Source organism: Panthera tigris, chromosome D4 (assembly GCF_018350195.1).
Source record: "Panthera tigris isolate Pti1 chromosome D4, P.tigris_Pti1_mat1.1, whole genome shotgun sequence".
NCBI lineage: Eukaryota > Metazoa > Chordata > Mammalia > Carnivora > Felidae > Panthera > Panthera tigris.
The window spans coordinates 2,502,878-2,526,945 of NC_056672.1; the positions used below are offsets into that span (position 1 = coordinate 2,502,878).

Consider the following 24,068-nt stretch of genomic DNA (forward strand, 5'->3'; position numbering starts at 1 on the left):
CATCTGTATATTCTCTGAGGCTGTTCTCACTTGATAAGGCAGAGCCGAGTAGTTGGTACAAAGACCACATGGCTTCAGTCCTCACATATTTATTGTCTGGCCCTTGAAGAAGAAGTTTGCTGACTCTTGGGTCTAGATAATCAGGATGAATTGGGAATGTTAAGTTTTTAAAAAAAATTTTAAATTTACATTCAAGTTAGCGTATATAGTGCAATAATGATTTCAGGAGTAGATTCTAGTCTTTTATCCTCTATGTATAACACCCAGTGCTCATCCCAACAAGTGTCTTCCTTAATGCCCCTAACCCATTTAGCCCATCTCCCCCATCCCCAACCCCTCCAGCAACCCTCAGTTTTCTGTATTTAAGAGTCTCTTATGTTTTATCTCCCTCCCTCTTTCTATATTATTTCTGCTTCCCTTCCCTTATGTTCATCTGTTTTGTATCTTAAAAGTCCTCATATGAGTGAAGTTCTATGATCTTTGTCTTTCTCTGGCTAATTTCACTTAGCATAATACCTTCCAGTTCCATCCACATAGTTGCAGATAGCAAGATTTCATTCTTTTTGATTGCTGAGTAATACTCCGTTGTGTGTGTGTGTGTGTGTGTGTGTGTGTGTCTGTGTGTGTGTGTGTGTCTGTGTATACACACACACACACACCACATCTTTTTTATCCATTCATCCATTGGACATTTGGGCTCTTTCCATACTTTGGCTATTGTTGACAGCACTGCTATAAACATTGGGGTGCATGTACCCCTTCAAAACAGCACACCTGTATCCCTTGGATAGATACCTAGTGGTGCAATTGCTGGATCATAGGGTAGTTCTATTTTTAATTTTTTGAGGAACCTCCATACTATTTTCCAGAGTGGCTGCACCAATTTGCATTCCCACCAGCAGTGCAAAAGGGTTTCTCTTTCTCCACATCCTCGCCAACATGTTGTTTCCTGAGTTTATGTTAGCCATTCTGACAGGTGTGAGTAGTATCTCGTCATGGTTTTGATGAGATTTCCCTGATGATGAGCAATGAGTGATGTTGAGCATTTTTTCATGTGTCTGTTAGCCATCTGGATGTCTTCTTTGGAGAAGTGTCTATTCGTGTCTTTTGCCCATTTCTTCACTGGATTATTTGTTTTTTGGGTGTTGAGTTTGGTAAGTTCTTTATAGATTTTGGTCTTTACAGACCAAGTCTTTATCTGATATGTCATTTGCAAATATCTTCTTGCATTTCATTGGTTGCCTTTTAGTTTTGCTGATTGTTTCCTTTGCCATGGAAAAGATTTTTATCTTGATGAGGTCCACATAGTTCATTTTTGCTTTTGTTTCCCTTACCTCCAGAGACTTGTTGAGTAAGAAGTTGCTGCAGCCAAGGTCACAGAGGTTTTTGCCTGCTTTCTCCTCTAGGATTTTGATGGCTTCCTGTCTTGCATTTAAGTGTTTCATCCATTTCGAGTTTATTTTTGTGTATGGTGTAAGAAAGTGGGGGGAATGTTAAATTAAAAAAAATTATTATTAAAATAGACCTGTGAGTTGGTACATACTGAAAAATTGACTTCAAATTCTTTTTCCTCCCCTGTTTACTGCAGATGATTCTCCTCCAGCAGAAAGGGAACCAGGAGAAGTTGTGGACAGCCTGGTAGGCAAACAAGTGGAATATGCCAAAGAGGACGGCTCTAAAAGGACTGGCATGGTCATCCACCAAGTGGAGGCCAAACCGTCCGTCTACTTCATCAAGTTTGATGACGACTTCCATATCTACGTGTACGATTTGGTGAAAACGTCCTAGATGGCATCATGGACTTCGCCAAATTTGTGGAACTATTAAATGTATAATTTGTAGACATAAAGACTTGATTGCTTTCCAGTTTAATGAAAGCTTAAATGTCCCTGCGAACCCACAATCTCTGCCAGCAGAACTGGTTTTGTTCCGAATAGTACAAATTCATGTGAACACAAAGCATTTTGTGTAAGGAACTCCTTCCTCTTAAAAGAAGTCTGTCTGTCTGGAGGGGAGTTAACAGGCAAGTTTGGTACAAGTTAGGCTAGCCCCATAGTCATTTCAAACTGTAGTAGATCTTCCCCACTTCCCCGCCACTGTTGCGCTCTCCGACTCTGCCGCCACAATGCAAGCATAGTTTGGTATTTTTGTTATTGCCTTTTTTGAGATATGTATGTATCTATATCTACCTATCTATATCTGTGTGTGTACATATGTAATATATACACACACATAGATCTGTGCGTGCGCACACATACACTTAATTGGCAGTCATTTCTTTGTGGATTGGGGCGGGGGGTAAATAATATTCTCCAGTTTAACAGGAGTACTTGTCCGAAGTCAGTCATACTTAGCATATTACTGCTGCTTATTTAAAATTAAATGTGGGCACAGGAGACACAGGGATGTTCAGCTTGTTTTCAAAGTCAGAAGTTCAGACACCTTTTCAGTCTGGAGGCTTTAAACTGTGAGTCCAAACATGAATCATTGGTGAGCAGTTGCTGGACCCACATTAGGATTTAACAAAACAGGAATCTGGGTAAAAAGCTGCCTTTAATTCTAAGCTTTGTAAATTTTTGTTTACATTTTTTACTGTACTTTTTTTTTTTTTTTTTTTTTTAAAGCGAAGCCCAGGTACTTGGTCCACACAGTGTGATGCAGGCGTATTTTGGACGGCACAACTGGTCTGTTATTTGTACGAGTCCGCAGTCTGCATTCTAGTACATGGATTTGAGAGGCAGCAGTGCGTCAGTGGTTTGTGTGTATGTGGTAAGTTCCTGGAAGAACCTAGTGGTTTCGTATTAGAAGTTCAAGTTGAAGAATGGCATTGCTACCTTCCAACAAGTTCTCTGGGACACTTTTTTTTATTACCGTTCTTACTGATACGTGATTGTGGTCAGAAGGCTTTCCCCCCGGCTTTTCCCCACAAAGAACATCTAGACAGATGACAGCTTCAGTCCCCTGACACCTTCTGTGGTGCTGTTACGGTCTTGCCCCCGGTGTGCTGTGGATGTGGACGCTTCCCGTCCTGTGGGCCCTACCACGTCGGGGTCCGTCACCGCACCAGCTTCTGTGGCTTATTCCCGCAAGGTTGTTTTAACCGAAGTAGAACTGCAGAAGTGGGGGTAGTGGCGGCATGGCCATCTGTCGCCTTGTGTCGGATGAGCCCTGATGGTTCGGCAGCTAGGAGAGAGGCAGTACGTGACACCAGTCTCCTGCGGAGGTTGGAAACCTTCCCTGCATTTTGGGCAGAAGGTTGAGTGCATGTGTTGTCAGTCCAGTACGAGAAGGCCACGTGGCCTCAGCGTTGGAGATCCTGTACCTCAAGGCCTCCCCACGTGTGGTTCGTGTGGCCCCCGCTTTTGCCTTCGGGAAGTCCGCGTGCCGTCGCGCTGTTGGATGGTAGCCCTGCACCCCATTCTGGTGCAGCGCCCGGTGTCCGCGGTGTGTGGCGCGCCGCGCCTCACCTCGGGCGGCGGCCGAGTGCCTGGTCTCAGACGCTCCTCCTGCTCGGACAGGTGTCCTGCTGCACGTCTGTCACCTCTTTTCCTGGTGGCTCTTCTAAGAGTCCCTGCATGTGAATCTCAAGGCTGAGCCCGGCTCCCCGAGCGCCAGTGGACAAGTGTGCCCGGAGGGTGGGTGTGGCCGGCGTGTGCGCGGCGTGAGCGCGGCACAGAGGCGTTGGGCTGCAGAACCGGTGTCCTCTGGCAGCATCCGGCGGGGCGGGTCCATGGAGGCGTCTCCGGCATCACTTACTGACTTGCTTTGTGGTTTTTCTGCAAGTACCCTTAGCACCTTCAGTACCACACGGTCTGCCGCTCTCCAGACGAATGTGACACGTGATTGGCGTCCTCATTTTAGTCAGCGTTCCATGTATTGCCGTTAGGGCGGAAGGAAGGGGAAGGGGTTTTTTGTTGTTTTCTTTTATTTGCCCCATTCTCTTTTCTTTCGGCGGCTTAACTCCCACTTCTGTGGTGACTGATCCCACTCCTTTGCCCGGGATTTCAGGCTTCGTTTTAGGCTCACGTTTCCGATCTGCATGCATTGCTTGCCTTTTCCTGGTATTGGGATGTTGGTTCCTTGTTCTGGGAGCCCAACATTAGTTTCCAAAATTATCACGGGACTTGTGACCGCACAAGACCTGAACCTGTATAAAATGTCCTGGCCTTCCTCACTGACCTGCTGTAGTGTTCTTGTGTCGTGTGCGTGTGACGTCTGGCTGCCACGTGAAGCTTCAGAGGAGAACCTTAAGCGCAGACCATCCTTTTTTGCATGCTCTATTCTAAGTAGGATGTTCAATGTAACTAACTGAACTTGCATGTGAGAGATATTTAGGTTTTTTGTTTTCTATCTTTGTTTTTATTTGTTTTCAGCTGTCTGTATATTTGCTTCCTGTGCTGTTGTAGTGGTCGTAGGATACAGATGCACTGGTGAAGCAGTGTAGTGCCAGCAGAAGGTGATTTTCCAGCCCTGTCTGTCGTGCAGCATTTGAAGGGACTGTGCATTCTTGAAACTCTCACAGTTACTTCTAAGCCAGAGTTCATTCCTATTATTGTTTTACGTGCCAAACCCCGAAGTGCATTGGGCTTGAATCTCTGAACGCTGTGGACCCATTAGAAGACTGTTCTGATTGTCACAAATTGTAGTGCCTGAAAACATTCTTAAGCTGATTGTCTTAAAAAAAAAAAAAAAAAAAGAAAAAAAAAAAGAAAGTTCTCCAAAGACAAAACAGGAACAATTATTATAACAGAAAATAATTATGGTTGAAATGTCTGTGGTTCCTTGGAAATGCTGCGCTTTTTGTATTTTCCACCGTTAGTGCAGTTTGAACGAATGTGTATAGTTCAGAGGTCTTCGTGTTCGCATTTTAAAATTAGGTAAATGACCTCATCTTTCAAGCTTGAATTCATTTTTAATTTTAATTTTATTTTATACAATGTGTAGACAGTTCCCTGTTCTCTGCATTTAGAAGTATAAACAATATAAATCTGTTAATTCTGTAAGTAATTTTTATAATTATGATGTAACTCTATCCTATCCTTAAAACATTTAAAATAAACCCTTTATGTGCAACTTCTGACTGTAAATTTTGTGCTCATAAGCAAAATGTGATGTGTTAAACCTGCTTCTGAAAAAGTTTTTAAAGTTTTACTTTAAGATCCTTTCACCACGTGTAAATGTCAGATATATGCAGAGACAGAAAGAAGTCCGACTTTTACTTGAATGGTAACACTCAGTAATTCCCGAGGGGAGAGGGGCAGTGATCAATATCCCAAATACATTCACTAGTCCAAAATATTCAAGTTTGTGATTCGCCGTTAATGAGAAAATTTATCATAAAATTTTAAACTGAATTGTTTTAAATAGAATTAAATAATATGTATTTTATACTTTCACATCTAGTTCTGCTTTGTATATTGCCTGTAATGCTGTTAATACTTCAGTACCAACTTCAGTCTGTAGGAGGAAAGCCCCATGTCTTGACGGCAGGGACGAGGAAGCGCATAGGTAATGGCCTAATGGCTGGGACGGGTGCGTGTTGTGTTTTATCTTCTGGGCGATTATAATCAGGAAAAAAGTAGATTCACAATGTGTCTGTAATCACATTTGTTTTTTGCTGTTTCCCTATTGAGTTGGGCCAAAGGATCTTGTGGTTAAGGCTGGGGTGGGACAGGCCACCTTCTCACTGCCAGAGTTGGCTGCAGGAATGGCCCCCCGCCCGGGCTGGGTGGAGGCGCCTGCCCGCCGGAGGCCGGATCTCGCGTCCTCCTCCTGCCACACCTCAGCCTTTTTGTGCTACTGCACATGCAGCTCGGGAAGTGTTTTCCCTACAAATGACAGCAAGTCTCATCAGAAGTTGATGGTCGCTGGCTGCCGTCTATAGGCCAGCGAGCGGGTCTGCACGGCTTGGAGAATCATGGGTGGGCCTGCCGGTTTGACTGCTCTCGGCATGGCCACGGCGCTGGCGGTGAGTAAAGCGTGACAGATGCTCTGAAGTCCTTGGCCATTGCCGTGTGAGACTTCTGATGGGGGGAGGGGAGGCGCACCTTTTCTCCGTGGTGCCGATGAGGAGGGCGTGGAGGCCACGTGTCTGGTCCAGGAGGATCACCAGCCTCAGTGCAGGGATCTGAAGGACCCAAAGTCCAGCCATCTCTGTGGCTAGTTTTGTACCCTTGCTTCCTAAGTGAGGGCAGGAAGTGTTTTCTTATTTTCCAATTATGCTGAAGAAATATAAATTTCCCTCTCGAGATTGTAGAAACTATTTTATAGTTAAAGATATTTTAAATATGTCATTACATTCATATTCTTACAAAAGCTGCATTTCTTATGCCCACAGAACACCACAACCTCACACCTAATTTTTACAGTAATTGGTTTGTTCTGTGTCATATGTTTGTACGGTCTTAGGCTGCCGAGTCTCAGAGAATTAGGTGAGTGAGTCTTTGAGTTATTTCTGTGGACTTTGTCAGATGGTCTCTGTCTGCCCTCTTACTCACTGTGAAACCCTGCAGCTTAGTTGACTCAGCTTTTAGGGTTATTGCCTTGGCACATCATTTTGCCTAAAATTGACCTTGCATTCTTTCTGCTTAGTTTTTATGCGAGGATGCTGGACCAGGTGGCGCATTGATCCCTGCCAGTCCAGGCGACAGTGACACTGGAGTGCGGGCACTGGCTCGCGTTTCGTTTTTGTGCTGGCCGTTCCCGTTGGGTGAGTAGGCTGCTGACTGCAATGTGGGCGCATCCCGCCGCCTCTTACCTCTGTCCTCCATCACCTTCAGTCTGTGCTCTGGACTTTGGTGCTCCTGGAGCATGGCCCAAAACAGCGCATCAACTACCCAGGGCCCTTCACTGGATCAGACATGCACGTAACTTCCAAGCTGTCTGTGAGTTGGAAGAGCTGTGGCAGGTACAATGTGAACAGGACAGACTCAGGCCTTCCACAAACGTCAGTGCTAACGTAGAGCTGCTGAGGGGTCCAGGTTGAAGTTTGCGCTCTGAATGGACTTTGGGGTGTAGACTGCGAAAGTGGCTCTAGAGCTTTGCCTTGAATTTGTGTTCTGAAGGGTGTGTGAGCAATCTGGTAGCTTCTGCCCAGGAGTGTGTGTGTGTGTGTGTGTGTATACACGTGACATGTGCTGGGTGTCCCCACCAGGGAGTTGCCGAGTGGCTCTGTCCCTAGAGGTGGTTCTTCACTGGGGACTCTGCGTGTCATGTATGGGGACCTTATTTTAGCAAATGTAGCTTTGGGTTGTCCTGTAAGGCTAAGGTCCAGTTGTCTCAAGCCCTGGGTTTGTGTCCTCTTCAGAACAGCCCTCAGGGGAGCAGGCATTAGGGACCGGAAGATTGGAGGGGATGGAACCCATGGTCTGTGTTGTCCTGCAGCTGGAGGGGAGACTGACACCTGTTACCGGGTGTCCCTTTGCTTGACTCACACACGTTCAAAAGGATACTGATGTGTGTCAGCTGTCCTCACTGGCCCTCTCTCTGTTTTACTGAGTGATTGTTTTTACAAGGGTCGTGCTCTGAGTCATCACGCATGTGGTGGGCCCCTGAAGGGAGTGTTTGCAAGGACACTGCATGCTGGTGTGTTCATTGACTCAGGTGGCTGCAGCAGATGCCAGATGGGACAGGGGCATTTAAACCACAGACCCTGTCCTTGTGCTGGTGGCTGGAAGTCTGGGATGCAGGCGTGGGTGGGGCCGGCTTCCCCTGATGCCTGTGTCCTGGAGTGTAGATACTGTCTTCCTCCCGTGCCCTCACGGGGTTGTCCCTCCATGTGTATCCGTCCTGATCTCCTCTGCTTATAAGGACACTGGTCACACTGGGTCAGGTACCTCCCATATAAACTCATTTAATGCAGTCCCATTCTGAGGTCCTGGGGGTCAGGGCTCCAGCTGGTGGTTCAGGGGACACAGTGCAGCCCATAGCCCTATATTCAAATTTGGGTGGGCTTTCTAACAAGGAAAATAAATCTTATTGGCAGGGCATTGTTTTTTATTTTATTATTTTTTAATTGTAGGGAGCAAGTGGGGCAGAGAGAGGGAGAGGGAGAGAAGGAATCCCAAGCTGGCTCGACATTCAGCACAGAGCCTGATGCAGGGCTCCATCTTATGACCCTGGGATCATGACCTGAGCCAAAATCAAGAGTCACACACTCAATCAGCTGAGCCACCCAGGTGCTCCGGCAGGGCATTACTTTTGACAGACTGATTATTTTTAAAGTGGCCCTAATGTTCTCTTTCAATATAAAAGGGCGGGTAAATTTCATGCCCTGGAAGGCGGGGAATCGCAGAGCTCTAGGTGTGGCAGTTGCCTCCCTGGCGCACTCGGGCACGTCAGCTCACCCCTTCCCTTGTTCTCATGTGTGAGTGGGAGCCCTGCCTGACTCCCTGTAGATGCGCCTGTGTCCAGCGCAGTGCAGACTGGAGCCTGACGCAGAGGGGATGCACTGAGTCGTGCAGGGCCTGCCTCACACAGATGGCTTTGTCCCTCAGGCCTTGCCATGTTCCGCTCTCCTTTGTTGAGTTCCGCTCACGCTTTCTGGGTCCTGTGACGTCAGCAGGGAGGTTCTCGTTGGTACTTTCTCCGGAACACTGGCATCTCCCAGCATCCCCACACGTTGTCGTAAAGCACTGTTGACGTGTCAGCGGGGTGTTCTACAGTTTCTGTTTGATCGTGATGGAGAAGTAGACTGTGACTCTGACCTTTGTGAATAAAGGGACGCACGTGAGTCTGCTTGTGTTCTCAGCGTCGTCGTGGGGGGTCCTCTACACCCTGCTGTGCAGGTCCCGGTCGTGGGGGTCCTTCCTGCTTCGAGAAACGTGGTGTGGTGGTGGTTCATTGTCCATTGGCGGCCTGGTTGGTTGTAATGTAGAAAGCAGGTCGTCTTCCAGAGCGTCCTGCAGCCACACAGGGATGCCGTGTTCTTTAGATGTCCCGGGAAGAGTAGCTGTGCTGTGCAGGGGTAGGGTGGAGGCATGGTGATCCTTGCCTCGTCCACCCAGAGTTGGGCCTGATGCACCGTGAATTTCATCTCCGCTTTGCTTCTCCTTTCTACTATAATCTGAAATTGCCCCCACCTCCCCAAACTGGAGTTTTAAAAAGTTGATCAGGTTTCTAGGGGAAGAAAAATTTGCAGGTGTTAAAACTCACCTTAGTTTTTGATTTCCATCATTAAGTTTCTGGTGTGGATGATTAGCGTTGGTCCCACACACTTTCTAAGGGAAGCTGGTTGTGTTACTTAAAGTATCACAGATTTTTACTCCGTTTTAATGTGCGCCCCAAAGAAATAGCAAGATACTCAGAGGAGAGACTGGAGGCTGGTGCGTACCTGCATCTTCCGCGGAGTGCGGGCTCCAAGAGCACATTCTTGTCCTGAGGAAGCAGATACTGGAATGTTTTAGAACTTGCGGGTCTCCATCTGGAGGAGAGGGTTTAATTGAACTTCTTAAGACGGGCATTTCAAACATTGCTGCCCTGCGAATCTTTATTACAACTTAGAAGCAAGTTAGTTCTGACTTAATTGAGCTTTAATGCCGTTCAGTGGCAAAAGCGTACGTTTTCTCTAGTCTGTTGTGTAAATGTGGACATATACCAACAACTGCATAAGGAACAAAACAGGTATACTTACTTAGTCTGAAAGTCCCCCATCCTTTAGTTGTGAATTTTTAAGCAGTGCCACGGGAGATGGCTTTTCTTCCAGATGACATGGGTGTGGTTGCCACCATCCCAGAGCTGTGACCCCCAAGGGGCAGTTGACCAAAACTGCTCCTAAACCTTGTGGTCATTGGTCTGTGATTAAGACATGCCAGTGTGTGTGGTTACATGGTGCTGTGATTGGGGGAAATGCAAAGTGTGGTGCCTGGCCTTCACGGGGCCAGTTTACAAGGCCCCAGGAGACCAGCCTGGCAGGGTTTGGGGTCTGGTCTCTTTTCTCTGTTTGAAAACGTCTCTGAGCCCCAGCATCTCTCCCTATATGGTTTATTTTAACCTCCAAACTTCTCATTTGTTTATCCAGAATAATACTACAATTTCCCCTTTCTTTAAAGCACTCAGGAAAGATGGTCAGTGTTTGCAAAAATGCGTCATCAGTAAGTGACAGTGTTGTGTGCACAGTGGTCAAGCTCATGCCTGCCCTGAGGATCCCTGCATCAGGCTGTCCGCTGATCACCTGGTCAGCGAGCTGCCTCGCACCCCATTATGTCAGGGTGCTGGCCGATGAGCCCGGGGTCATGACAGCATTTGTTACTAACCAGTGTCCTCCCTGCTGCGCTGTGCTCCCGGAGGAGCTCTTGTCCTCTGGCTGTCGCTGGGGCAGTTTACTTCTCTGTGCAACCAGAGAGCGGCATGGGACACAATGCAAAGCGCAGATTGCCGCGTGTTCTGGGTTTGCACTGTTCCCAGTTGTCCAGCAGCCGTGCGAGCGAGCGTTCAGAGTGTGGAGTCCACCAGGGCCGCTGGAGCAGGGCCAAGGCCCGGGCCTTCTACTGGCCGCCTCCCAGGGCACGTGCACACCCCTGCAGCTTCAGTGTGGATCCCAGAGAGCTGTCCTGCCATTTCCCGTTTACCATCAGAAAAGTCCGAACCCTTTTTCCTAGTTTCCGTGTCTACATTATTCGAAACATCCTAAAAGTATGTGTCTTGTGCTTTCCCTGTTTATCAGTAGTTTATGTAGTTGCCACACTGAGCTGGCCGTGGGGTGAAGAGCTGTGTGATTTCGGCTGGACACCCATCCTGATGGCAGCTGCTGAGTTAGCAGGGCTCCGTGGGGTTACCTCCACTCCTTTGGAAAAAAGACCAGCCTTCCCCTTCTGATGGGATATTGTTCAATTTGGTGGATTTCAAAAACATTTAAGTGTTTTGAAGAAAGAAAATGGGACTTTTGAAAACCAAGGCACTTTGATGTTTTCCTGATACTCTGGAAGGAATTGTAGGTTTTACTTAGTAGTTTACATGCCAGTTCAGCCCTGAACTAAAGATAAATTAGAAAGTTTTTGAAATTGATTTTAGAGGTCATCATAATCATCTGCTTTGTTCTGAGACTAGTTGTTAATTTTTCCAAGAAAATGAAGTTCCTTTTATTACTAACTAAACATACTACCAGAATTCCTCTGCACTTTGTGAAAATATAGTGTCTGTAAATAAGGTAAAATTGTCATGTCTTTTTTCGGGATCCTTTTTAAGGATCATGTTAATTCAGTTTTGCGCTTGATTTGTTTTTTATGATGTTTAAAGGCAAGATTTTAAGAATCTTGTGTCTTGAATGTTTTCAGATGGGTTAAGACCTAGTTCCCTGGGAAGTACTATCTAGAGTATCCTTTGAAACAGTTCTGGGTTCGAGTGACTTGAGAAGAAAATCCTCCCAGTGGGACATAGACGGAAGCACTTTGCTGGAAGAAGGAAAGTCGTTCATGCAGCACTGGGGCACCTGTGAGTGTTGGACAGAACGCTCGGAACAGGTGCGTCCCAGGCTCACCCGGGATACCACCCTTAGTGCTCCCTGCTCTGGTCGGCCGAGTGCTCAGCTGAAACCGTGTTGGAATTGGGAAGCTCCCCAGCTGTCCCATTCTCTTTCAGGGGATCTGGCCACCGGCCAGCATTCCCATAACATCGTGGTGGGCGTCCCGGGCCACCTTTGTGTTGGTGCTGCGACGTCTGCGGCATGGCCCAGGCCGGTAGCCAGTGTGAGTGTAGTCCCTGGGAAGATGGCCGTGTGGTCAGCGGGGCACAGAGACAGAAGGTGGGAGATCCACCTGCCCCGGTGGCTGCTCGGCCTCCCCCAGGCCACTGTGTCCCTTAGGCTGTCAGCACTGAACATACTTAAGAAGGCCATTAAAATGGTCATCACAACCCCAAATAAGCCCTTCCAGAAAACTTAGTTGGTACCTTCCCGTCTGTGAAAAGTGGCTTTTATGTGCTTTTGCCTTAGTGTCTGACATGGTGCTTTAAGCTGTGGACTCCTCTGAGGCAGACAGGTTCAAGACCCAAGATATAGGAATTTACTGTACGTAGATGTTGTTAATCATCAGAAGTGAATGATCATTAAAAATGATCAGCAAGAAGGAGATGCTAACCCACCTGGGTCCAGTATTCCCGGTCACAGTGTGAGGAGGTCTGGGTGAGGCATAGTGAAAATGCAGATCCCTGGACTTCACAAGTGCACAGACATCAGGGCCCAGGAAACTGCAGTCTAAGAAAACTCCTGAAACACAGAATAATTTGATGCACATTCATGTTGGAGACTTGCCATCATGGGTCTCGGGGCCACTTAAAAGTCACGGGTTTGGTTTTTTAGTATTCGCAGAGCTGTATCTCTGGGATGATGAGGCAATGCTTTTATGTCTCTGATGACTGTGACCTGACTCTTCCTCTGTTTTAAACCTCCAGATTACGTTTTACATCAATACAAGAATCTTATTCTTAAAGGACGTTGGAACTCTGGAAATGGCTCAAGTTGCGAATGCTTTCCGCGGTTGCTCAGATTATCGGCTTGTGGCATTCCTGTGTTAAGCCGTCCATGAGCCAGGCTGTGGGTTCCCCTGTGACCTCAGCCAGGCGGCCCTGGTCTGCTGTTGGCCTTCTGGATGGAGAACCACCCTCCGGCATCGGCACCCTAACGATGTTGATGGCTCCATCTGAAACAAAACTGCCTTCTAGATCAGCTCTGTTCTCTTCCTGAAAGCCTAACTGCTGAGTTTTAGAGCAACGCAGGAAGAAAACCTGAATGGCCGGTCAGAAGGAACCCCACACCAGAATGATTTTTATTCGAAGATGCTCTTGCATCCTTGTGTTAACATAACCCTGGAAAATGGATTGATGTTGCCTTATGACTTTGGAAGATATGTATTATTTATTATAAGAAACAACTACTTTATTATAGGAACAAAATAATAGTATTTATCACAGTGCATTTGTCATCTACCCTTGGAATTTCTGTGAGTAACCACCTTATCTGTGTGTTTCACAGAATTGATGTTTGTCCGTAAGAGGGTGGAACTCAACCCACAGACCATCCCAGTTATGACTTGGGTGTGTGTGTGCAACGGCATAGTACCCAGTGCATCCATGTTTACTCTCCAGAGAGCTCACACCAGCCTGCTTCCTGGACTGTGCAGAGAAAGATCATAATATGCTTAATGTGACTTTCCAGTATATGCGATACAGAGTTGAATTAGTCAGCTATAACAATCTTATGTTTTATATTAAATTCCTTGCTACCCTCCTGGAAGGGAGTTTGACTATAGCAAAAACTATAACAAGTGATCATCAAAGAAGTGTTTATAAATTGATTATTACTTCCTAGTAAGCGTTAATCACAACACGGTACCTCAAAAATCTATGAGATGCAGCTACACCATGCTTAGAAATTTATAGCTGCAAATACTCTGTTAAAGAGATTTTAAATCAATAGTCTAAGATTCTACCTTAAAAAAATTAGAAAAAGAGAAGCAACAGAAGTCCAAAGGAAACAGAAGGAAAGAATAAAGATTAGTATGGAAATCCGTGAAATAGGAAACAAAAACAATGCAGAAGAATCAACGAAACCAATAGCTGGGTCTTCAAAAAGATCCACAAGTTTGGCATACTTTGAGCTACAGTGACAGAGAAGACATGAATTGCCATTACCAAGAATGAAAGAGGGGACATTACTAACAACCTTACAGAAGTTAGGGTTGTAAATAAATGCTGTGTACAACTTCATGCCAACACACTGGACAAGTCAAATGACATGGAAAAATCTTAGACACAAGCTACCAAGATGTAGTCAAGAAGAAATGGAAGGTTTTAGTAGGCTTTTAACAAATTGAAACAAAGCCAAGGGCCAGATGGCTTCACTGGTGAATGCCACCAAATGTTGACAGAAGAAATCATGCCAATCTTTTCACAGATTTAGAAAATAGAAGAGGGGTATACTTACTAGCTGTGTGCTCTGAGGCTCCTATTACCTTGATAGTAGAGCGAGACAAAAACGTAATGAGAATATTGTGGACCGGTATCCTTCATGAATTCTGAGTATAGCTACAGAAACTTCATCAACTCTAGTGACACACAGGCACATCTCTGAGATACTGCAGGTTTCTTTCCAGACCACTCTAATGAAGCCAATATCACAATAAAGCGAATCAAATGAATTTTTTGGTTTCCCAGTACATATAAAAGTTACGTTTACACTGTAATCTGTTAGTGTGAAATAGCATTATGTCTAAAAATAGGTACATACCTTATTTAAAAATACTGCTAAAAATGCTAACCATTATCTGAGGTTTTCAGGGAGTTCTAATCACTAATCCCAGATAGCCATAACAAATATAATAATAATGAAGGTTGAAATACTGTAAGAATTACCAAAATGTGATGCACACATAAGAAGTGAGTAGATGCTGTTGAAAATGCCGATAGACCTCCAATGCGGGGTTGCCACAAACCTTTGATCTTAAAAAAAAGCAGTACTTGTGAAGAGCTATAAACAAGGTGTCCCTGTATAGAATGGTTAAGGTACATGACCAAGTGAGTTTTAATATCAGAAACCAGATGTATTCATTCCATCATATTAACAGAAGACAGAAGGCACAAGTCAGCTCAACAGGTGGGAAAAAAGCATTTGACAAAATGTAATACCCATTCATAATAAAAACAAAAAATGTGGGAAAGGAGGGAATTTTCTCAGCCTGATGAAGAGCCTTCATAAGAAATCTACAGCTGGGGCACCTGGCTGGCTCATTCCCCGGAGCGTGCTACTCTTGATCTCAGTGTTGTGAGTTCAAGTCCCAAGTTGGCCGTAGAGATCACTTAAAATCTTAAAAACAAAAAAATCTACAGCTAACATCGTACCCAGTGATGGCAGAATGACTGTGTTTCTTGTAGGATCAGGAACGTCAAGGGCATCCACGCTCATCCTTTCTACTCAACATTGTACTGGAGTCCAGTGAGAACAAAATAGTGAGCATCCAGAGAGAAAAGGAAGAAAAAGTCGTTTTTATTGCAGATGACATGATTCTGTGAAAAATCTTAAGGGCTAATGAATTCAACATGATGGAAACCTAGATCTATATGTAGATGTCAACCACGTTTTCCTATATACTAGTGAACTTTCTGAAATGAAATTAATTCTATCCATACAACATCAAAAAGATTAAAGTACTTGGGAATAAATTTAATACAAGATCGTACACTGAAGACTGCAAACATTAGGGATTTCATGTTCGTGGGTTGGAAGACTCATTGGTTACTAATATGGAGATCGTTCTGAGAATCCCTGCAGGCTTGTTGCAGAAATTAAGCTGACCCTAAAATTTGTAGGGACATACAAAAGCCTCCCAATATTCCCAAAGGAATAGTGAAAACAAAATTGGATAAAGTTCTTCCTGATTTCAGAACTTCCTGTAAATGTACCATAATTAAAATAGTGTGTTAGTGGTATAAGGATCTGTCTAGATCAGTCTCTCTCTGGAATCACAAATGAGAATCCTGAAATCAGCACTTAACATTCACGGTAAGTTGACTTTCCTCAGAGGCACCAAGGCAGCTCAACGGGGAGAAGAGGAGTACATGAAGCTGGAAAAATTTGATACCCACATGCGGAAGGATGTAGTTTGGCCCTTTACTGTATACAAATACTAACTCAGAGTGCCCCATGGACAAACCTGAATGTAAGGGCTAACACTGGAAAACTCGGAAGGAATCCTAGGTGAGAGTCTTCATGACCCTGGGTTCGCAGAGATTTCTCCTATACTGCCCCCCAAAAGCGAATCCATAAAAGGCCGGGCTGACACGTCAGATGTCACCAAAGCCAAAAAGTTGTATCCTGAGCCACTGTGAATGAGAGAAGCTACAGACTGGGAGAAGTGTTGGCGGATCATGTCGATAAAAGGATCGGTATCCAGAGTCTAGAAGGAACGCTAACAAGACGGCCCAAGTGAAGATGGGAAGGAGTTGAGTCAGACGCTCCTCTAAAGAAGGCATGCGAGCACCGGAAAGAGGTGCTCAGCGTCCTCGGTCCCTGGGGAAAAGCAGGAGAGAGAGGGGTTGCCGCTTCTGCTGGGACAGCTGTCCTGTGCAGGACAGGCGGTGATGGGTTGAACGTGGGAAGGACAGCGTCGCCGCTTGCTAAAAAGTCACAAAGCCGAGACCCTAGTTCCTAGGGGCGTACCCGTGAGGACTGACCCGTCTACAGAAAACCCGCGAACCGGTATTGGCATTTACAGCGGCCCCAGGGTGGACGTGGGGCAGCTTTCCGGTGGCCACTGTGCAGGGGGGGCAGCGTGGCCTGTCGTGGGGTGGAGCCCTGCTCGGGGACGGCAGGATGTGGCTGGAGGAGCCTCAGAAACACGAAGCCTGAGAGGAGCAGGTGGGAACGACCACTTACCGGGTGATTCCGTTTCTGTGTTAAGGGCTCGAGGACGGAAACGGAGACGGAGAGCGGACTCTGGGCCGAAGGGCTGCGCTGGGAAGGGGGAGCACCTGCTGGTGGGCGCGGGCGTTTCGGGGTGAGGGAAGGGTCTCCAGTTAGATCCTCGGGACCCCCGTCACCCCCGCCACAGGGGCAGGGTTCTCGGCCGTGCTGTCCTCCCGCGGCCGCGTGGGCCGGGGACACCCTCTCTCGTCACGACAGAACCCCAGGACAGGCCCGTGGCACCGCGGGCGAGAGAGACGGTGAGGAGACGCGCTGCGGGGCCGCGAGCCACGGGCGGGGGCGGGGTCCCGGCGGCCGGCTTCCCCTCGTGGCCCCGCGGAGGCACGGGGCACGCGCTGCTCACGGGGCGGGGGCGGGGGCGGGGGCGGGGCCGGCCTCTGTCCTCGGGGAGCCGCCATCTTGGGCCGGGGCGGCGGCCCGGCTGCTGGCGCGGCTGCGACCTTCCGACCTTCAGTCCCGCTGGAACCTGCCAGGCCGCCGCGCCCGCCTCCTCGAGTGCCCTCGGGGGGCGGCGGGCAGGTGGTGGCCGAGGGCCCGCGGCGCCGCGAGCGAGCTCGCCGCGGGCGGCGCCGCGGAAGAGCGCTTGTGAGGCGACGCCGCCGTCCGCCTTCCGCCTTTGCTACCCGGCGTCCCCGGAGTCCTCCGTGATGCGGCTGCTCGGCGGTTGCCGTGAAGACCCCGGACTTGGCCGTGTGTCTCTGAGTGAGTGTCTGTCTCGGCTGAAAGCGGTTCGGCCGTGTGGTCGCGAACCTCGAGAGACCAGCCTGGCGCTCCGGTTTTGGCGGAGACCGCGGGGGAGGAGGCTGCGTGTCAGGCACGGCCGCTGCGTGTCGCCTGCCGACGGCCTCCTGCGGGAGCCTCAGCCCTGACCTGCTGGCTGCTCTGGCCTTGGGTTTCGGGCAGGGGGACAACTGTGTGCGGGAGGGGGACGCCGTGCGGGACGCGGACGTGGCTGGTGTCGCCGAGCCGACTGTGTCTCTGCGCACAGCCGTGTCTCTAGCCCTGGACAGAGTAAGGCCCCGGGGAGGAGCGGGGCCGTCCGTCCACCTTAGGTCATATCCGATGGTGACCGGTGCGGCCTGTGCGGCGTTACCTCTCAAGGCCGGAGCCCCTAAAGGGTTAGTGTCCTCCTGAGAGGGGCTCCAGGGAGCGCTCTTGCCCGCGCACCATGCGGGGACAGAGGTCGCCATCCCTGAACCTGGAAGAGGTCACACTCTCTCTGGACCTCAGCCTGCAGAGCTGAGAAGCGTGATTCCACCGTGCAAGCCCCCAGCCCAGGGAGTCGTCACGGCCGCCCGCACGGGTGAAGTCTCGCTGGGGCGCCGTGTGTTCGCGCTCAGAATCTCACGGTGACTCCCAGGTGGCGGTGGGCCCCCAGAATGCCTTGTAGGAGACCCGGACCCACGGGGAGGGTCTTTCTCTGAGCGCCTGACATAGGGCCCTGCCCCAGAACCTTCTGTGATGAGTGGGGCATGCCCAGTGCAGTGGCCACACTGACTTCCGGGACCCTGCCCGGGGCTGACGAATGTCGTGGCTCTGTTTGGGCATTACCGACCTTGTGGCGTGCGGCTCAGAGCGGCTGTGGTGGCCCGTGCAGGTGAGGCACTGGCAGTAGCTGGCGGTCGTCTGTCTCCTTGCTGTTCTGGAGCTGCACAGGCGGGCCTCACATACTCGCTGGTGTGTGTGGTAAACTCCACGCCTTCAAAAGGCAGGCATCTGTCTCCTTCCCGTTTCTCCCCTTGGGTTCGGCCAGACTTTTCCAGGGGCTTCGGTTCAGGCACGAAGGGGCCTTATTCTGTGACGTAAGAGACCCCCCCCCCCCCCCCCCCACCGTTTCTGACCGTGAGCCAGCAGGGACCCTGTGCAGACACGACCCTGGGGGACGGTCCCGGCGGCCGCCTGCAGCAGAGGCAGTGCATTCTCAATGCCTGGGGAGCAGGCCAGCTCAGGGCCACCCCCGCCTGCCCACTGGCTGCGCCCCAGATGACCTTGAGCCCTGAGACCACCCGAGGCTGGGCTCCCAGGGCCCCAGCCCCACTGTGAAGAATGGTCTCGTTGCCACCTATTCCTTACTTCCCTCTGGGATTGTCCACGTGGAGGCAGACTCGTGCCGAGGGCTCCATGGCTCTGTCAGGCACAGCATCAGACCCAGAGCAAACAACAGTGCAAGCCCCATTCAGGGCGTGGAGGAAATGGAACCCCATCTGTGCCGTTCAGCCCCTGACCTAGCTGTGTTTGGGTCTGAGCAGTGTATGAGTCCCTTGGGAAACCTTTGATATCCCAGGGCCTACCTGTGGCAGTTGTGGGAAAGACCCCCCAGGATGCCTACCTTCAGGGCAAGGTGACAGTGGCGGTGCCCCCACAGGACTTGGGCCTCAGGGAGCATCCACCATGAGGGCCTGACCCTAGGCGTGTCTGCTTCTGCCCACCTGCCCTTTGCTGGCCCAGCCGCTGGCCGGACTTGTGTGAGTGCGTGTCCTGTGTTCATGGTTTACAGAGACAGAGGCAGGGGGGCACCTCTTGCCAGTGAAGAAGTGCACGCCTGAGGTCAAGGGTCTGTCCAGTTGGGGACACCCACCTGTGGAGGGCAGTGCAGGGGTTGGTTTCTGTCCTCTGCATGTGCTCACGCTTGCCTGTTCATTGTAACCTGATGACCGTCACTGTCCATGCAGCTGACCCTCGTCAGCTGTCACTGTGTCTTAAGTACATATTTACAAAACAAGCTCGAACAGACAGCCTGGAAAGTTCTGATCTCTCTCTGAAGACGGGATGGTGTCTTTTACCCCCAGGTTGTACAGTCGATGCACGTTAGAATCAGTCGTGATTTTTCCTGTTCTTTGCCAGTCCCAGAGATTGAGGACAGGTGTATGTCCTCACTCGAGTGTGCGTGTGTACAAGATATATGCAACCATGTGTTTAAATGTGCATGTGTATGTGTCTGTGTGCATGAGCATGAGCAGGTGAATGAGTGAGTGTGTGAGCATGGGTAGGTGAGTGTGCACGGGTGAGTGTGTGTGTGTACGTGTGGTGAGGGCCTGTCTCTGAGGACTGGGGGGTGAGAACACAGATGGAGGAAGAGCAGGCCAGTGAGGAGGAGGACAGAGTGCAGGCTGAGATGCGCAGATTGGGGCCAGGCACCCAGAGAATGGATTGTTTCCAACTAGGCCTCTGTTGAGACAGTGTGTGTGTCCAGGGGTGCTCTGGACACTAGGGGGTGCTGCACACAACGCTCCTGGAGGTAGGAAGTGCATGTTCGGATTCAGTGGGTCTGTTGCGAGCATTTCTCACCAGCTGCAGGGGCAGCTGCCGTTCTGGGAGTGGCCGGGTGTGTAGACGAGGGGCCCCCAGAGAATCGGGAGACCTGGGGAGGCGGCCAGCCTCCAGAGCTGTTGTCAGGCCAGTCGAGTGAGACTCCTGCAGGCTGAAACGGCTTGTGGGTGAGGGTGGGGAGGCTGGGCCTCCAATCTGCCAGAACACTGGAACCCACCCCCTGAGGCTGGGTGGGGGAGCCTCTGTGGAGTAAAACTGCGGCAGTCACCAAGATGGACACCACCTCACCAACCACGTTAACTAGCGAGCATGTGGCTGCTTAGAAAGCAGTCACCGGGCCTGGAGGACAGGTAGCCTCCACTTGGAGGGCACAGCCTAGTAGGAAGAAGACGGGGCCTGAAGACAGAGCTGTGGAAAGGCCCTTCCCCTGAGCGTCTTTTCTGGGCAGCCCTGCTGGCCAGCCTCAGGCCCTGGGAATGCTGTGGGGTGAGTGTGCACCCCACACTTCATGGTCAGCAGTCAGAGCCTGGAACGTCACAACCAGAGGTCAAGCACAGACGTATGAGGGCCTCCCTCGGGCCTGCACCCAGCTGGCGGTCTTACAGGGGTGTCCCTGGGTCGTGGGCACTTGGCTGGGTCACTGTGGTCTCTGCTGTGACAAACAGAGTCACCATCACTTGTGGGAGCTCAACAGTACCAGTCAATGTTATAAGAACAAAGAAAACAGAATATCTTACTATTTGCCGGTTACTTTTCCAGACACATTGCATATTTTCTCACGAAGTCTTTATAGCAGACGTTACCTTCTCTTTCACAGATGTGGAAACTAAGGCAGAGAGCCAGGAGGTAACTTGCCCAAGGTCACACCACACACGTGGTGGTCCCACGTCCCTCACCTCCACAGATGTAGCGCTCACGCCATAGCCCCGAGGGACACGCAGCCACATGCATGATGAGGGGTTGTGACTGCATGTCCTTGGCGCTGCGCTCACATTGCGCTGTGGTGATGAGAGGGGGAAACTTACTCAACACAGCATATTCACGCTTGTTTCACACATGCCACGTTGGCATGGCTCAAAACGACACGACTTGGTGTGGACGTGGGGGCGGCGAGCCTCATTCGCTGCTGCCAGTCTGCAGGGGTTGAGGCCTCCGCGAAGGAGTCCCTGTGAGACCCAGCATCCTGCCCCAACAGGTGTCAGCCCAGCAGAAGTGAAACTTGTGTTCACATCAAGTCCGTCCGTTCAGCTGCGGTCAGAGTATGTTTGCAGGGGCCAGGAAGTGGACCAGCCCCTGTGTCCGTCTGCTGATGCGTGAGCAGTGTGGCCTGTCTACACAGTGACTGGTGTGCAGCCGCAAGAGGGGTGACCTAGGGGTACTGGCCACCACGGGGATGAATCTTGAAACGTCGCAAAGTGTGAGAGAAGCCAGACCAGGGGCCACATGCGTGTCCTGTGCTTCTGTTTCTGGAACGGCCTGGAACCGGCAGAGCCTCAGAGACTGGGAGCTTGGTTGGGGTTCCTTGGAGACCCTGGAGACAAATGAAAGTACACAGTGATCATGGTTGCACAGCCAGCCCACGGAATCGCACTACTGCGGGGTGGACTTTATGGTCAATGAACTGTGTCTCTAGTTTTAAAAGGTCTGCGATGGGCCCTGGGGAGGATAAAAGCTGCAGCCGCACTCACTGAGTGGAGCCTACGGGCTCACGTGGAGAGCCGAGGGACAACAGCTGAGATGGCACCGGGCTGGCAGGAGGTGTGCGCCCCAGCCCAGATTCACTGTAGTGTCCTTCCTGGTCCTGAGGACATAGGTGACCCGTCAGCTGTCATACCCCAAGCTTTACACCAGCAACCTGGGATGAGGAGTTACTGGAAAGCTGGCATCGGGCATGGGAATGTCTGGAGCACCAACCCCAGAGAAAAGAGAGCGGTGACAGGTCTGACTCCACACACGGCCCCCAGGACTCCCCAGTGTGAACAGCCTCACCCTGAAACTTGCCAAGACAGGCTCTGCCCTGGGGGAGAGTCGGCATGTGCCAGAAAGGGGAGAAATTGGATCAGAAACTGTCTAAATGAGATCATAAAATAATCCATCATGGTCATTGCTCACGTTCACGGAAGGCTAGAACAAACTACTGCTCTGAGCAGTTTGTTAAATAAGTAGGTTTAAAGGATTTAGCAGAGTAAGACACTGAAGACATAGTGGGCAGATCTGAACTAAAGAAATAAGATTCTGGACGTGGCAGATACAGTCACGGAAATAAGCATCCGGTGAAATTGTTAGTAGAGTGGACGTCTGGGGAGAGACAGTGAACTGGACGGCAGGTCTGAGACATCTGGGGTGGGGGTGGGTGTCCATGGATGGGACACGGGACATGTCCCTCAGTGGTTCTGAAAGAAGAGCGTGTGGGGTGTGGGTGCGGGGCTGACTTCTCAGTCGGTGGCTCAGAATTCTCCAGACTCTGGGAGAGCTGGGACCTTAGGCTGATGAAGCACAGTCAGACCCAGACAAGGTAATCAGATCAATAAACCAGCAGCAGAACGGTCAAAACAGAAGAGTGAAAGCTTGGAAGTGAAACGCAGACCGCTTACCTGCCCAGATCATTCCAGAAGGAGGGAGAAGAGAATATTTTCAGAAAAGCAGGAATAAGAGTATTTCCTATTGTAAATACTTGTTGAAACCACTGGTAAGTGGCAGACCATTTGTAGCACAACGAAGACGGTGGAAATAAATCTTGGTCTGTGGTGATTGCCACACATGCAAGGAGGCTGAGCCCATCGTCGAGAAGTGAAAGGTCCTAAGGCTGGAGGAAGAAGTCCAGGTTCCTTCCTGCTTGCACACCGTGTCATGAAAAAGGAGTTTAATGTAACAAGATAAACCAGGCTGATACTCTCCAGAAAGAGGTGGCACAGCTGTGTGAACATCAGCCTCCCTTAAGGTTAAAAGCATCAACAAGAATAGAACAACGAATAAAGTCATGACTGCTACTTGCTGACGCAAAGGAGAAACCTATGAGGCATGCAGGATCATCTTAACCACGCACGCGCTCAGAGTTCATCAAAGATGGTACACGGCATGATGAGGAGGTTGACAGCTGGAAAAATGAGACGTGCTTCTGGGAGATTAGTGAGACAGAAATGAATACCGGCAGATGAGGTCTGAATCATAACAGTTGGTGAGTGTAGACCCCTGTGCCAAACGGGGTAATGTGTCCTTGTTTTCCAAGCACACTTGGTGCCATTACACACACCAGCCAGGTGGCAGGCATGCACATGAACCCCAGCAGATCCCCCACAGGCTGCATCATGCAGACCCCTTGCTCTGAGCACAGTGTAATGAAATTATGAATCCGTAAACAGAGGCACCAACCCTGGATAGTAAAACCATCTTTCTAAATATCAAACGAGTTGAAGAAGAATCCATAGTAAAAATTACAGCATATTTTGAATTTAACAAAAATTGCCCATCAAAATTTATGGGATGATCTTAAAAACTTTCAATGGACGTTCAGTGGGAATTGACACGGCCTTAAATCCATCTATGAAAGAATAAGATTGAAAACTGATAAATATACAAGAAGATAAGCCGGAGGGAGGCAGAGAGATGGACGCAGGTGTGGATAGATAGCACTGAGCCACGCAGCCGGAGTGAGGGAGGACACGCATGAGAAGGGAGAAGCCGCAAACGATTTTTAAAAGACCCAATTATGGACAAAATAGGTATTTTTAGTTTCAAGGGAAGAGTATGAACAATTGGATGTCTCTGAATGAGGCCCTTAGACAAAATGGGTGGTTTTCTAGAAAAATAAAATAAAACTCACTGAATAAACTAGGAAATCCTAGTAAACCTATAACCGCTAGAGAAACAGAATGAAAAGCTCACGCACGATCTGTGCACAAAAGTGAAACCAGGAAGGTAAGCCACAGTGGTTTTGTTGGACCTTCAGGGCACAGGTCCTCCGCAGTTCGTACAACTGTCCCTGAGGACCATGGGAGAGAGGCCCTGTGTCCGTCCCACAAGGCTCAGATGCTCCTGGAGCATCCCACATGGGTCCCAACACCTCTGCTCCCCAAGGATGAGCGGCCGCCACCTGATGGTTGAAGGAAGGTGTCGGGGAGCCAAGGAAGCGAGGAAGAGCCTTGTAAGGTTTTCATTTGAGTTGGGTGGGATCACTTAAAAATTTTTTTTAGTGGGTCGCCTGGGTGGCTTGGTCGGTTAAGCGTCCGACTTTGGCTCAGGTCATGATCTCACGGTCCGTGAGTTTGAGCCCCACGTCAGGTTCTGTGCTGACAGCTCAGAGCCCGAAGCTTGTTTTCAGATTCTGTGTCTCCCTCTCTCTCTGCCCCTCCCCTGTTCATGCTTTGTCTCTCTCTGTCTCAAA

The 24,068-nt window shown here is 49.5% G+C and overlaps 3 protein-coding genes and 1 long non-coding RNA gene across 11 annotated transcripts in view; 3 read left to right on the top strand and 1 right to left on the bottom strand.

Annotated features, from left to right (window-relative positions):
• SPIN1 (spindlin 1) overlaps nucleotides 1–1,988 on the top strand; it is a 73,102-nt gene extending 71,114 nt beyond the window's left edge. For all 3 annotated transcript variants that reach the window (XM_042965000.1, XM_042964999.1, XM_042965001.1), the window contains exon 6: nucleotides 1,589–1,988. In XM_042965000.1, coding sequence (XP_042820934.1) covers nucleotides 1,589–1,788 — 200 coding nt within the window. In that variant the 3' untranslated portion in view covers nucleotides 1,789–1,988. The remainder of the gene's footprint in view (nucleotides 1–1,588) is intronic.
• LOC122233238 overlaps nucleotides 1–16,712 on the bottom strand; it is a 34,475-nt gene extending 17,763 nt beyond the window's left edge. For 3 of the 6 annotated variants that reach the window (XR_006210760.1, XR_006210759.1, XR_006210758.1), the window contains exons 1-3: nucleotides 16,367–16,712; nucleotides 12,079–12,202; nucleotides 9,332–9,421 (exon numbers count right to left, since the gene is read on the bottom strand). Coding sequence is in view for 2 of the 6 variants with exons in the window: in XM_042965004.1 (XP_042820938.1) it covers nucleotides 8,769–9,117; nucleotides 9,332–9,421; nucleotides 12,079–12,202; nucleotides 14,833–14,896 (627 nt within the window). In the remaining 4 variants the exon portion in view is untranslated. Of the gene's footprint in view, nucleotides 1–8,720; nucleotides 9,422–12,078; nucleotides 12,203–14,832; nucleotides 16,001–16,366 lie in introns of those variants that run through there. The other 3 variants (XM_042965004.1, XM_042965002.1, XR_006210757.1) reach the window with 3 other exon arrangements.
• LOC107180169 lies at nucleotides 8,639–14,132 on the top strand. The gene is made up of 3 exons (XR_001510911.2): nucleotides 8,639–8,727; nucleotides 11,274–11,459; nucleotides 12,388–14,132. It is a non-coding gene; the product is annotated as an uncharacterized LOC107180169 (long non-coding RNA).
• Nucleotides 16,713–16,818: 106 nt separating the features above from the next.
• S1PR3 (sphingosine-1-phosphate receptor 3) overlaps nucleotides 16,819–24,068 on the top strand; it is a 256,049-nt gene continuing 248,799 nt past the window's right edge. Inside the window, exon 1 of the mRNA XM_042965050.1 lies at nucleotides 16,819–17,116. The gene's annotated coding sequence lies outside the window, so the exon portion shown is untranslated. The remainder of the gene's footprint in view (nucleotides 17,117–24,068) is intronic.